The sequence below is a fragment of the Microcaecilia unicolor genome, chromosome 4 (assembly GCF_901765095.1).
Source record: "Microcaecilia unicolor chromosome 4, aMicUni1.1, whole genome shotgun sequence".
In the NCBI taxonomy this organism is placed as follows: Eukaryota; Metazoa; Chordata; class Amphibia; order Gymnophiona; family Siphonopidae; genus Microcaecilia; species Microcaecilia unicolor.
Genome location: NC_044034.1, coordinates 40386191 through 40398895, shown reverse-complemented (window position 1 = coordinate 40398895; position 12705 = coordinate 40386191). Strand labels below are relative to the sequence as shown.

The window sequence follows — 12705 nt, the reverse complement described above, 5'->3', positions numbered from 1 at the left end:
TTTATTGGAGAATGACACGACTTGGCCAAGTTTTGACAATAGCCTTCATCAGGGGTTATCAGATTCTTTAATAAAAAAAACGCTATGAACACACGGTGACATGCAAGTTTCTGCTGAAGCAAAAGTATTTCCTTCACTGAGACAGTTAAGGAAAAATTCATATTTTTCATGTTGATGATTGAAAGAAAAGGGAACAGGAAAAAACACGAAATGTATTAAGTTTTATAATTAATGAGAGACATACATATATTTATATGTTATTTATTAACTTACTTTTTAAAATCAAATACATCAAATAAAGGAGATTATAAATTGTACTAGCATTTTCAGGAAGGCTGCAAGATATACAACCAACAAGAAATTCCGTATATCTATCTATCTATTGAGAAGCAGGCTCTCTAGCTGGAAGGCATGGCGGAGAGCGGGATCATTGGCAATTCCAGGTCCAGGGCTCGGGTGCTTCCTAGGGATTGTTAATGTGCTTTGATGTGTTTACAATAAAGCTGTGGCCATTTATTCCCAAAGAAAATCCTGTTTCACGCTTGGTCTGTGGGCATGACGGGTTAAGATGAGGGAGGGGGCGTGAGCGAGTGCAGCCTGCCCATGTTAAAGGAGGCCGGCGATGTAATTAAGGAGCAGCCGAACCTAACATGGCGGCTGCCTCGTGTTAGCTCCCGGCTTGAATCGTGCCCGCTTCCAGCTTCCCCGCTCTCTTAGGTGACGCAGTAGGAAGACCTGCAGCGTCATTGGCGGGAAGACCGGAAGTGGGCGGGACCTCAGCGGGCGGGCTCCGTGCGCTGCTTAAATGTTCGCCGGCGAGACGGAGAGAGTCTCTCGGCGGCAGGCGGGCAGTGCACGGGTTTCCCCTCCTCTCCCTCCCCCTAGAGGAGTGGCCTAGCAGTTAGTGCAGCGGACTTGGGGAACTGGGATCGATTCCCGCTGCAGCTCCTTGTGACTCTGGGTAAAGTCACTTAACCCTCCGTTGCCCCAGGTAAATTGCTTTAGATGTGGTTGCAAAAACTGTAGAAAAAAAAGCGGTATCTATCTATCTAGGGATAAGCAGTATAAAATATTTTGTACATTTTTGGGATCTTGCCAGGTATTTGTGACCTGGATTGGCCACCGTTGGAAACAGGATGCTGGGCTCGATGGACCTTTGGTCTTTCCCAGTATGGCAATACTTATGTACTTATCTATCTTTCTATCTAGATAGCAATAGTAACAGAGACAGAAAAGAACAAATAGAAGAGATATGCTCTAAATAAGAGAGCTAGAGTCAGGAAGGGAAGTACAATTCACAAAACCTTAATGCTCCTATTGAATGCATTTCTCATCCGTTATCAATCTTTGAAGAGGTTCTTTTGAACGTCCCTCCCTTAAAACTTTATATTGTGTTTTTTTAAAAGCACCTTTCTGACTCTTCAACCCTGATGTTTTTGCTACATGGACCTATAGGTAACGCTTGTAGAAAAACTGTCTATTGAGAACTTCTAGACTCCGGTATGGTCTTATTTTTTCCACTCATCTATCTTACTGACACTTACTAATACTCAACTGAGAGTTCTCTACTCTACTTATTTCACTCCACATTGCATGCATAAGTGGCAGGTGAAGTCCTCTCTTTTATGCTGGAGGGGATGCCCCATCCAGGGAGATATGACGCATATGTGGTGGATGTGTCCACATGTTGAATCTTTTTGGAAAATGGCACCTACTTACATTGCCAATTTACTTCAGATTGAAATTCCACTAGACCCAGCTTTCATCCTTCTTAGAATGCATCCACAACATTTAGCTTTTCACAAGCATTTAGATCTCATCAGACAGTTGCTACTTATAGCCAAAGTTTGCATGGCATTGGCACAGAAATGGAAAGACGTTTTTGGTTAGATTCATTTTGGAGAATTGATGGAATGGAAAGATTAGTCTGGCTACAGAAACACAAACCCTGGAGCTACTCTCTTTTTTTGGGCCCCTCTTTTTCAGGCTTCTACACCCCCTTAACTTAGCCCATTGATAGATTCAACTGTTATGATTTTTATAAAGGTTTTCCTTTTTGCTGCACAATACCAGAATTTACACGTCTAACTGCCTACAGTTAGTGCAAACATTTATTTATTTGGATTTTGCTCACACCTTTTCAGCAGTAGTTCAAGGTGAGTTACATTCAGGTACACTGGGTATTTTCTCACCAAAATGTCCAAATCAGTATTTTCAAAACCTATTTTCAGACGTTTTTCTATGCTGTTAGCCTGCAGTGCATCCAAATCTCAAAGGGTCGTGTCAGGGGTATGTTAAGGGCAGGATTTGGGCGTTCCTAAGGCACTGACATTTTTGGGTGTTCCTAGGCACTGACATTTTTCAGCCATAATGGAACAAAACAAAACTGAAACTAAGAAGTTTTGAGCTAGACCTGTTTTTATAACGAATAAGGCACAAAAGGTGCCCTAGATGACCACTGGAGGGAATCAGATGACCCCCCCCCAATACCCCCCAGTGGTCACTGACCTCCTCCCACCTCCCAAAAATGTGAATAAAAATATGGATTACCAGCCTCTATGACAGCTTCAGATGTTATAACCAGGTCTATTAGAGCAGCATACAGGTCCCTGGAGTAGTGTAATGGTCAGTTCAGTGAAGGGTGGAGGACCCAGATCCCTACCTCCCTCTACCTGTCACACTTATGGTGGAAACTGTGACCCCTCCGAAAGTCACCAAAACCCACACCCTACTGTACCCACATATAGGTGCTCCCTTCACCCATAAGGGCTATTGTAGTGGGGGACAGTGGGAGAAAGTGGATTTTGGGTGGGCTCAGAGGGACAAGATAAGGGAGCAAAGGTGAGATGTGTATCTGGGAGCATTTTTATGAAATGCATAGAAGTGCCCTCTAGGGTGCCCCATTGCTCTGTGATATCTGGAGGACCAATCTGCTAAAAATGCTGGGTCCTCCTACATATCAATGGCTTGATTTTCTACATTTTACACTTATTCATTTTTTTTTTTTTTTCGAAAATGGACCGAAAAACAAAACGCCCAAAGCACAAAACCTTGCTCGAAACAGTATTTTGTAAAAAAAAAAAAGAGTGATGTTTTTCTTTTTTGAGAATGACCTTCTTTCCTATTTTGTGCAAAATGTCCAAAGTCGGACTTAGATGTCATACTGAAAATGCCCCTCCACATGTTACTATGTTACCCCCTTAAAGGAGATCAATTTGAGAACCTTTTCTTGATCATTACAGCTCACCTTTTGCAGGATAGCCTGGAGTCAAAGGATCTCCTGCACCATTCAGGTTTAACACATTACCACGCTGAACTCCATCTCCAGGAAGGTTCCAGCCAGCAGGATAAGGATCTACCCCAGGGGCAGAGTAATCAGCTGGGTCTGAGTAAAGGATGAGTCCCTTGGCACCTGCCAACTGTGCATTCTTAACCTGCAAATACAAGTTTTCTTTTTAAGAAGGCTGAAGTTTGATTCGGATCCTCAATATTAACTACATGTTTTCATTCAACTTGGAAGATAAACAACCCCACTCATGAAAAGGTGTAGATGAGGTACACCTAGTATGTAAGATGTGGAACTGGGAGCAAAAGAACTACTGGAATATGATAATATGAATCTGAAAGTAGTAAAAACCAGTAGCGTAGCCGCAGGTGGGCCTGGGTGGGCTGGGGCCCACCCACTTAGGGCTCAGGCCCACCCAATATTAGCACACGTTTAGCGGTAGCCAGTGGGGGATCCCAAGCTCCGCCAGCTGAAGACTTCCCCCAGATGGTAACGAAAACGCTACTGTCCACAATACCGGCACCTGCGCATGCTCAGCTTTCGGCGCATGCCTGCTACAGACTGCCAAGATGGAAAGGAGCGTTTTTTCACCAGCTGAGATAATTTTGTTTTGATGGGGGGGGGGGGGGGGGTGAAGGGAATACTTTGAGGCATATTTTCAAAGCACTTAGCCTTCCAAAGTTCCATAGGTTTCTATGGAACTTTGGAAGGCTAAGTGCTTTGAAAATATGCCTCTTTGTGCCCACCCACTTCTTGCCTAGGCCCACCCAAAATCTGTTGTCTGGCTACGCCTCTGGTAAAAACAAGAATAAGACAAGGACGCATTTCTCCACAGGAAGTGTGGTGGATACATGGGATAGCAGTAGAGGTGGTATAAGCAAAACTAGAACTGCAAATATTTCCCAAGCACGTTCTCTGTGAATGTCCTGAAAACTAAAGTGGATCGGGCATTCTCTAATGACATGATTATTATAATCATGTCACCCAAGATCTGTCTGTAATACTAAATATCTATCTTATCATGTATTTCCATTATTCATGATGTATTGTAAGCCACATTGAGCCTGCAAAGAGGTGGGAAAATGTGGGATACAAATGCAATAAATAATAATACTGATTTAAGAAGAACTGTGTAGGATATCTGTAACATAATTAAGCTTCCAGCAGTCATTACTCTCTAAGGGGTCCTTTTACTACTAAGGTGCGCTAAAAGTGGCTTGCGGTAGTGTAGGCGCGGGTCTTGGGTGCGCGCCGATCCATTTTTTAGCATGCCTGTAAAAAAGGCCTGTCTTTTTTTTTTGCCAAAAATGGACTTGCGGCAAATCAAAATTGCCGCGCGTCCATTTTGGGTCTGAGACCTTATCGCCAGCCATTGACCTAGGGGTAAAGAATCCGGGCGGTAATGACCTACGCACATCAAATGCCACTTGGCACGCGTCCGTTACACGCGCCTGAAAATAAAAAATATTTTTCAGTTGCGCGTATCGAACGGGCACCAAAATAAAATTACCACAAGAGCCATGTGGTAGTCGGGCGGTAACTCCATTTTGGTGCGCATTGGGCGTGCGGAGACGCTTATGCGGCCCCTAAATTTCTTTAACTTCATCATCCTAGGATTTCTAGCACTGCAATCGGTGTTGGCAAAAGCAAATTCCAGAAAGGTAAGAGAATGAAATTAAGATGCAAAACTTTAGCAAGAAAGTTTTCTTATTGCTTGGAGTCCCATTGGAAGGTTTCCTCTGTTACCACAACACAAATATTGAACCCTCTAGCATACTACTACTACTACTACTATTACTACTATTTAGCATTTCTATAGCGCTACAAGGCGTACGCAGCACTGCAGAAACATAGAAGAAAGACAGTCCCTGCTCAAAGAGCTTACAATCTAATAGACAAAAAATAAAGTAAGCTAAGCAAATCAAATCAATTAATGTGTACAGGAAGGAGAGGAGGGTAGGTGGAGGCGAGTGGTTACAAGTGGTTACGAGTCAAAAGCAATGTTAAAGAGGTGGGCTTTCAGTCTAGATTTAAAGGTGGCCAAGGATGGGGCAAGACGTAGGGGCTCAGGAAGTTTATTCCAGGCGTAGGGTGCAGTGAGACAGAAGGCGCGAAGTCTGGAGTTGGCAGTAGTGGAGAAGGGAACAGATAAGAAGGATTTATCCATGGAGCGGAGTGCACGGGAAGGGGTGTAGGGAAGGAGGAAGGGGTGTAAGGAAGCATAGAAAATCTTAGAATAAGCAAGATTTTGGTTTACTTGTTACACAACTAGATCTGTGTGAACATAGGGGGCCGATATTAAGCCTGCAGGAGACAGAAGTTTTTAAACCACTCCTTTCTTTGGCTATTAAGAAGTTGAATGGCTACAAAAAACTGTGGCTGATCTTTACCCTATACTGATCATGAGGAGAAGTATATTAGAAAACGATATGATCAAGAGCCAAGCTGGTAAGTTGTAGATCCAAGCAGCATTTTGAGATTTTGCCAGCTATTGCATATTCAATTCACAGTAAAAGCAAATTGGAGCTTCTTTGAATTCCAGACAGATGAAGTCCCCTGAACACTTTCACTATTCTTTTTTGAACTTGGAAGTCCATCTTGACTAAACATAATGTGTTAAAATTAGTGCATGCCTTTATCACTAGTAGGTTAGGTTATTGCAATTCATTATTAATTGGCTCCAGCAAGGTGAGTTTACAGAGATTACAACTTGTACAAAATACAGCTGTGCAGCTCATTACGGGGGCTAAAAAAATTGAGCACATTATTCCTATCAGTGGCGTAGCTATGGGTGGGCCTGGGTGGGCACAGGCCCACCCAGTGTGGCCTTCAAAATAGTTCAGCAGTGGTTGCCTCACTCCTCTCTCTCCCTCTCCATCACCCCCAGATCTGGCATTTGCCTCCCACCTGCAGCTCCACAACATACCCTTTCCCTGTTCTACATCAGCACCTTCCTCAGCAGCTTCCCTTTGCCATGCCCTGCCCTCACTGACATCACTTCCCGTTTCCTCCCTGGCAGGATGCGGCAGAGGAAAGCCTGCGGGGCTGGCCAGGCAGTGGCTGTACATAGCTGCTTTTGAAAGTACTGAGGTATGGGCATAGTTTCAGAGAGGTGGGAGATGTTTGGCCTCAGGGAGGGAGGAATGCTGGATCTGGAGGGAGAGGAGGGGAGAAAGATGCAGGACAAAGGAAGGAGGGATTTTAGAAGGCCCACCCATCCAAACTCTGGGCCCACCCAAAATGAAAGGTCTGGCTACGCCCCTGATTCCTATTTTACATGAATTGCATTGGTCGCCTGTGTCAAAGTGCGTTGAATTTAAGATATTGTGTTTTGTATTTAAAGTCTTGTATTTGAATCATCCAACTTATCTTTCTAGAAAGATATCTAAGTATTCCCCATCGAGGGCGTTACGTACTTCACAAAAAGGACTGCTTCAATGTCCTGGTCTTGACGTTCTAATGTTGTCTTCAACAAGAAAGTATGAATTTTCTTATATTGCGTCATTGTTATGGCTGATCTTCAGGAAATGTCTTCTTCTTATTCTTTTCATAAATTTTTGAAGACTCTATTGTTTCAGCAATATTTTACATGAAGAACTATACACAGGGCATTATACTTTTAAATTCTGGTTACTGATAATTTTGCAGAGTTTTCTCAATGAATTCAAGAATGTATTATTATTTGATGTATTCTGATTTTTCTATTATTGTTTAGGTTATTGTAAACTGCTTAGGCACTGATGTATTTAGCGGTACATCAAATTGTTAAATCCAATCCAATCCAATCCAAAAGTATTGCAGCCTCCTTATTTTAAGATAGCCAACAACTTATGCAAATGGAAGCTCTCTAGGTGCTAGCCAATATTCAGACCAGTGCCTGGATAATTGGCTGGATAAGGTTAGGACATCCTTTTTCCTGTTCTAACTTTACCTGGGCACTTACCCTGACAATACCCTGACAGCTATTAAGGAACCCTCCTATCTGTTCATCCTAATTACATCCTCACGACTGAATATTATATCTTGTCCTGATATCATTATGTTATGTTGATCTTTCAATCCACTTCCAATCCAATATGATTTACTTACGCACTCTTATCTGTAACAATTGTAAAATTATTATTACGTTAATATGATTGCTTTGATATTCTATGTACCCATCTGTATCTATATTTTGAAATTCTTATCCTATAATGTGTACATGTTGCTATAACATTTTGTAAGCCACATTGAGCCTGCAAATAGGTGGGAAAATGTGGGATACAAGTGCAGCAAATAAATAAATAAATAAATATCTGAAAATCACCACTAACAGTTAATTCCTGGCTCTGCCGTGACTCTGCCCTTGGACCACTCCAGCACTAACAGGATAGTTCAGCAGTGGTCTGTGCATGAGATAGATCTGCATAGAATGGAGGTAGTGCATGCAAATTTATCTCATGCATATTCATTGTGGATATCCCAAAAACCTGACTGGCTAGGTGTGCCCGAGGATTGGGTTGAGAACTCCTGTGCTAGACCCATGCAAACATAAGAGTTGTTCTGTACTCAGTAGTTTTGCCAGGAACTGATTAAATTAAATGATTAAGGGGCCCTTTTACTAAGCCTGGTAGGCACCTACGCGTGCCCAACGAGCGTCAATTTGGAGTTACCACCTGGCTACTGCATGGCCCATGTAGTAATTTCATTTTTGACGCAAGTCCACTACGTGCACCAGAAAATATATTTTATTTTCTGGCGCACTGCGAAAATCGAGCGGTAACTCCAACTTGACGCGCTTAGGCAATTACCACACGGTTAACGCGAGAGACACCTTACTGCTAAGTCAATGGCTGGCGGTAAGGTCTCAGACTCAAAATGGACGCGTGGCAATTTTAATTTTGCTGCACATCCATTTTCGGCAAAAATCTTAAAAAGGCATTTTTTACAGGCGCGCTGAAAAATTGATCTGCGCACACCCACAACACGCGCCTGCACTAGAGCAGTCCATTTTTCAGCACACCTTAGTAAAAGGACCCCTAAATAGGATAATAGTGGCTTGATGGGACAACGTAGCTGGCTCTAAGCTTGTACCATCTCAAGAGTCATCATATTTGATTTAGCTTCTTGGACACATTAAGGGAGAGAGTGGAACTTTACTAATATTTCTTCCATAAACAGACTTCTAGGTGCTCTGCTTAAATCATGGTCCAAATTAGAGTGCTGTCAAATTCTTTGACATGTATAGGGCAAGGTCAATGGAAACAGAACTCAGTACTTGGCAAGGGTGTTACATTACCTTGTTTCCTCTGAAGATTTTACCATATCTGGCAATGACAATTTTCCCAGTACAGTTGACTTGCAGCTCTTGCTCTAACTGTGAAAAGTCTTCTGTCCTTGCATAATTGACGTATACTATCTCCCCCTAATGGAGACAAGATGCAGAATTTAAGCAAGACTCTAACCCTCCAGTAGCTCAAAACCCTTTGAACATCAGTTGAAAAGCATTAACATTTTCTTTAATATATTTACAACCGTTATATATTAAATAAAGCAATTAACCCTCTCAATTTATATGATGCTGGATTGTTGAGGAAGAAAAGACTTCATATGCTCAACCTTCTTTGTTAATTATTAAATTAACTTTGCGTGGTTGATGCCTACAATAGCCATTATTAAAGGAAATACCCTGGTTTTTAAAAAATGGATATTGGCCGGCTCCTCATCCTCATATTCACCAGACTAAGAGTTTTCAGGAGGTTTTCGACTGATGAGGAGCCGGCCCAATAGCCATTTTAAAAAACCTGGGGTATTTCCTTAAATAATGGATATTGTAGGCATCAACCATGCAAAGTTAATTTAATAATTAACAAAGAAGGTTGAGCATCTGAAGTCTTTTCCTCCTCAACAATCCAGCATCACATAAATTGAGAGGGTTAATTGCTTTATTTAATATATAACGGTTGTTAACAAGCAATTTTCCATCGGTTATTTAAATTAAACTTTAATATGCTTAGCAATGAGTATTCTCATCAAAAGAATAAGTGAGACCATCAACCAAAATAAACACGTTAAATAATATGATATTAGGTAATGCGTTCTTGAATCAGTATGTAGGACACAAAGAGCCAGATGTACTAGTGATTTTCTCTCATTTTGAGGTCAACGTACTTAGGCATTTTAGCTTTCCCTGTGCTGTGTTTGTGCCATCCAAACAATTCCATCACAGCAGTGAAACACTATCCTCTAGATTCTATATAGCACACCTAGAGATCCGCGCCAAAATTGGTACAGATTCTATAACAATACGCGTAATATTAACAAGCTAATGAGTGCTAACAGCGCTTAATAAGCAATAATGAGCACTAATTGGCACTGATTTGAATTTATTTATTTAATTTGTTGCATTTGTATCCCACATTTTCCCACCAATTTGCAGGCTCAATGTGGCTTACATTATGCCGTGATGCGATCGCCATTTCCGGCTAGAGAAATACAAGTGATATTGCAATAAGGTGTATAAATGGTAAAGTAGAATACACAGTGGTAATACATTGAAGTTCCTAATGATAAAGCAAATTATTGAATAAGTTAAACAGTTAAATAAATAAAGTTTGTTTCCAGTGTGTGAAATAAAATGGTAGTGCACGTTGCGTAACTTTCATTAGTATCACATAAGTCATCAGTCTGGTGCGGTGATTTCGGTTTTGTCTAGTTCATTTAGAGACTAAACAGTCTAGTATTTAGGGTGGATCATTATGGTATACCTTTTTGAACAGGTTGGTTTGCAGTAGTTTTTGGAAGATTGCTAGGTCGTGCATCGTTTTTATTGCCTTTGGTAGTGCGTTCCACAGTTGCACGCTTATGTAGGAGAAGCTGGATGAATATGTGGATTTATATTAAAGTCCTTTGCAGCTGGGGTAGTGGAGATTCAAGAATGTGCGTGCTGAACTTTTTGTGTTTCTAGTTGGCAAGTCTATGAGGTCTGACATATAGACCGGGGCTTCGCCGTAAATAATTTACATGCACAACTCGCTGAGCATATTCTGTAACAAAGTGCACTGATCTTCTAACGTGTGCAGGCAAAAAGGGGCATGGTTATGTGCGGAGAAATGGCCGTTTCATGGGCATTCCAAAATTTACATGTGTAGTTATAGAATAGGGCCCAGTCTTCATAAATCTAATCACCAGGATTTACGCCATATTTGCGTTGGTGTAAATCGATGCGCATAGTTTTAGGCATTGAAATATCAACTAAGATTATTCTATAATTGGCGCTGATTATAGAGTATTTATTTATTTATTTGTTGCATTTATACCCCACATTTTCCCACCTATTTGCAGGCTCAACGTGGCTTACATAGTACCGTCAAAGACGTTTGCCCAGTCGGTGGATAACAAATACAAAGTTGTACAGTGATCGTATGAGGTATAAGTGGAATGTCGGAATGGATGAAGATTGCGTGTTGTCCTGTTCGATCATAGTCATGCTGTGTTGGTAGGTGAAGAGGGTTACGTGGGGTCGTTGGGGTAAGCCTTTTTGAAGAGGTTGGTTTTTAGTGATTTCCTGAAGTTCAAGTGGTCGTAGATTGATTTCACAGCTTTTGGGAGCCCATTCCATAGTTGTACGCTTATGTAGGAGAAGCCGGCTGCGTATGCTTAGTCGGCACTGATTTCAGCGTAGATTTTGTTTTAGGCACCATATATAGAATCTCCCCCTATGTGCTAAAAATACGTGCGATACACAACCCAACACCACACCATGTTGCACGACATTGACAGACTGCAACCGACTGGAATCAGAGAGGACAAAGAGACCTCAGTGCATGTGGCTTTTAAAGTCATTTCTTGGCCTACTGGCAGCGGTAATTTTCTTCAATAATCTTCTTTAAAAATCCTTGCGCTTTTTGGTTGCAACATGAATAAATAATCAGAAATGACGTAAGTGAGTCATCTGGTTTATATAATGCTTTGGCATCTGATGTCAGGAGAGCCATTTTTGAGATTATGTATGAAGAAATCTGCATGTAAGTAATCCATAGCCATAAAATTATTGAACAGATGGATTAGGATTGGGATTGACCAAAATTATTTTTTGTTTTGCAGATCTGAACTTGTTAAAACATGAGCACGAATCACAGGGATATTTAAATCCCCGAGGAAGCCAGTTATACTGTGTGAAATGGAGTCTCCCTTATTAATGTTAAAATAAAGTTTGTAACTTGAATGGAAGAGATCAGCACACACTGAATAACGAGAGAGGTTTGTTAAGAAGATCAATGAAAGAAAATGACTGCTGGCAGTAAGCCAAGAAAGGGCTTTGAAAGCTGCGAGCACTGAGGTCTCTTTTACCTTTCTGATTGCAGTCTGTTACAATCTGTTTCAATGTTGTGCAACACAGTGTGGTGTTGGGTTTTGTTTGTACCATCCCCTTCCCACAAATACTATAATTGAGTGTTCTGTCCACACCTAATTTTTAGTATGTACATACCTGAAAAATAAGGCCCATTAGTTCTGTGTGGAATTTTTTTTTCCTCAGCTTTCTTTACTGATGTACAACCCACAGTCTGCTTACATATACCGTATTTTTCGGACTATAAGTCACACTTTTTCCTCCCAAATTTGGGAGGAAAATGGGGGATGCGTCTTATAGTCCGAAGGATTCGGACAAGACGCACCGGAGCACCTAGGTTTTAGAGTTGGGAAAAAGAAAAAAAAAATGTTTCCTATTTCCCTCCTCTAAAACCTAGGTGCGTCTTATGGTCCGGTGCGTCTTATAGTCCGAAAAATACGGTATATTACTATCCAATATCATATATTGTAGTAGCTAGCACTTAACTCTTAAGTAACTGCTATCTCCCAATCAGTATTATATAATTGGTGTTTACCAACTATCAAAAACATCAACTCGCACATCAGCACTTTTTGAAACCACCATATCATAGTCCATGGGTGCATCTAGCTAGTACTGCAAGGCTTCTGCTAGAGGTCATGGCAGCCATGATGGGCAGGAGAAAGTGGGCAACACTCCTGCTCTTTGGACCCCACTAGACCAATAGACATCTATGAAGTAGGCCAGGGGGGAGCCTACAGGGGAGGAAAGGGTGGGGGCGGGTTTGGCAGCAGGGGCTTGGTTGGCCCTTTTGCACTTCAGGAGTGAAAGGGAGGGGGCACCAGGAAGACTGAAGCCATAAGTTAACCGGGCAATGGCCAATGTTTAGACCAGTGCCCCAAGTTAGGACAGCCTTTTTGCTGTTCTATCTTTAGCTACTTACTTAACCAGTTAGCAGTCTGAATATGGCCGCAAACCAGTCAAGTCTCAGCTCCTCCCAGGTTCTGCCTAAGCTCCGCCCATGGACTGTCCCAGCACTAACTGGAGTGGTCTGTGGTGAATTCAGTGGCACTATCCAGTTAATTGCCACTGAATATCACAACTTAAG

General features: G+C 41.7%; 1 protein-coding gene across 1 annotated transcript in view; it reads right to left on the bottom strand.

The window, feature by feature from the left end:
• The window catches only part of FOLH1B (folate hydrolase 1B), a 101862-nt gene that overhangs the window by 43016 nt on the left and 46141 nt on the right, over positions 1-12705 (bottom strand). Inside the window, exons 5-6 of the mRNA XM_030200163.1 lie at positions 8565-8690; positions 3248-3434 (exon numbers count right to left, since the gene is read on the bottom strand). Of these exons, the coding sequence (XP_030056023.1) occupies positions 3248-3434; positions 8565-8690 (313 nt within the window). The remainder of the gene's footprint in view (positions 1-3247; positions 3435-8564; positions 8691-12705) is intronic.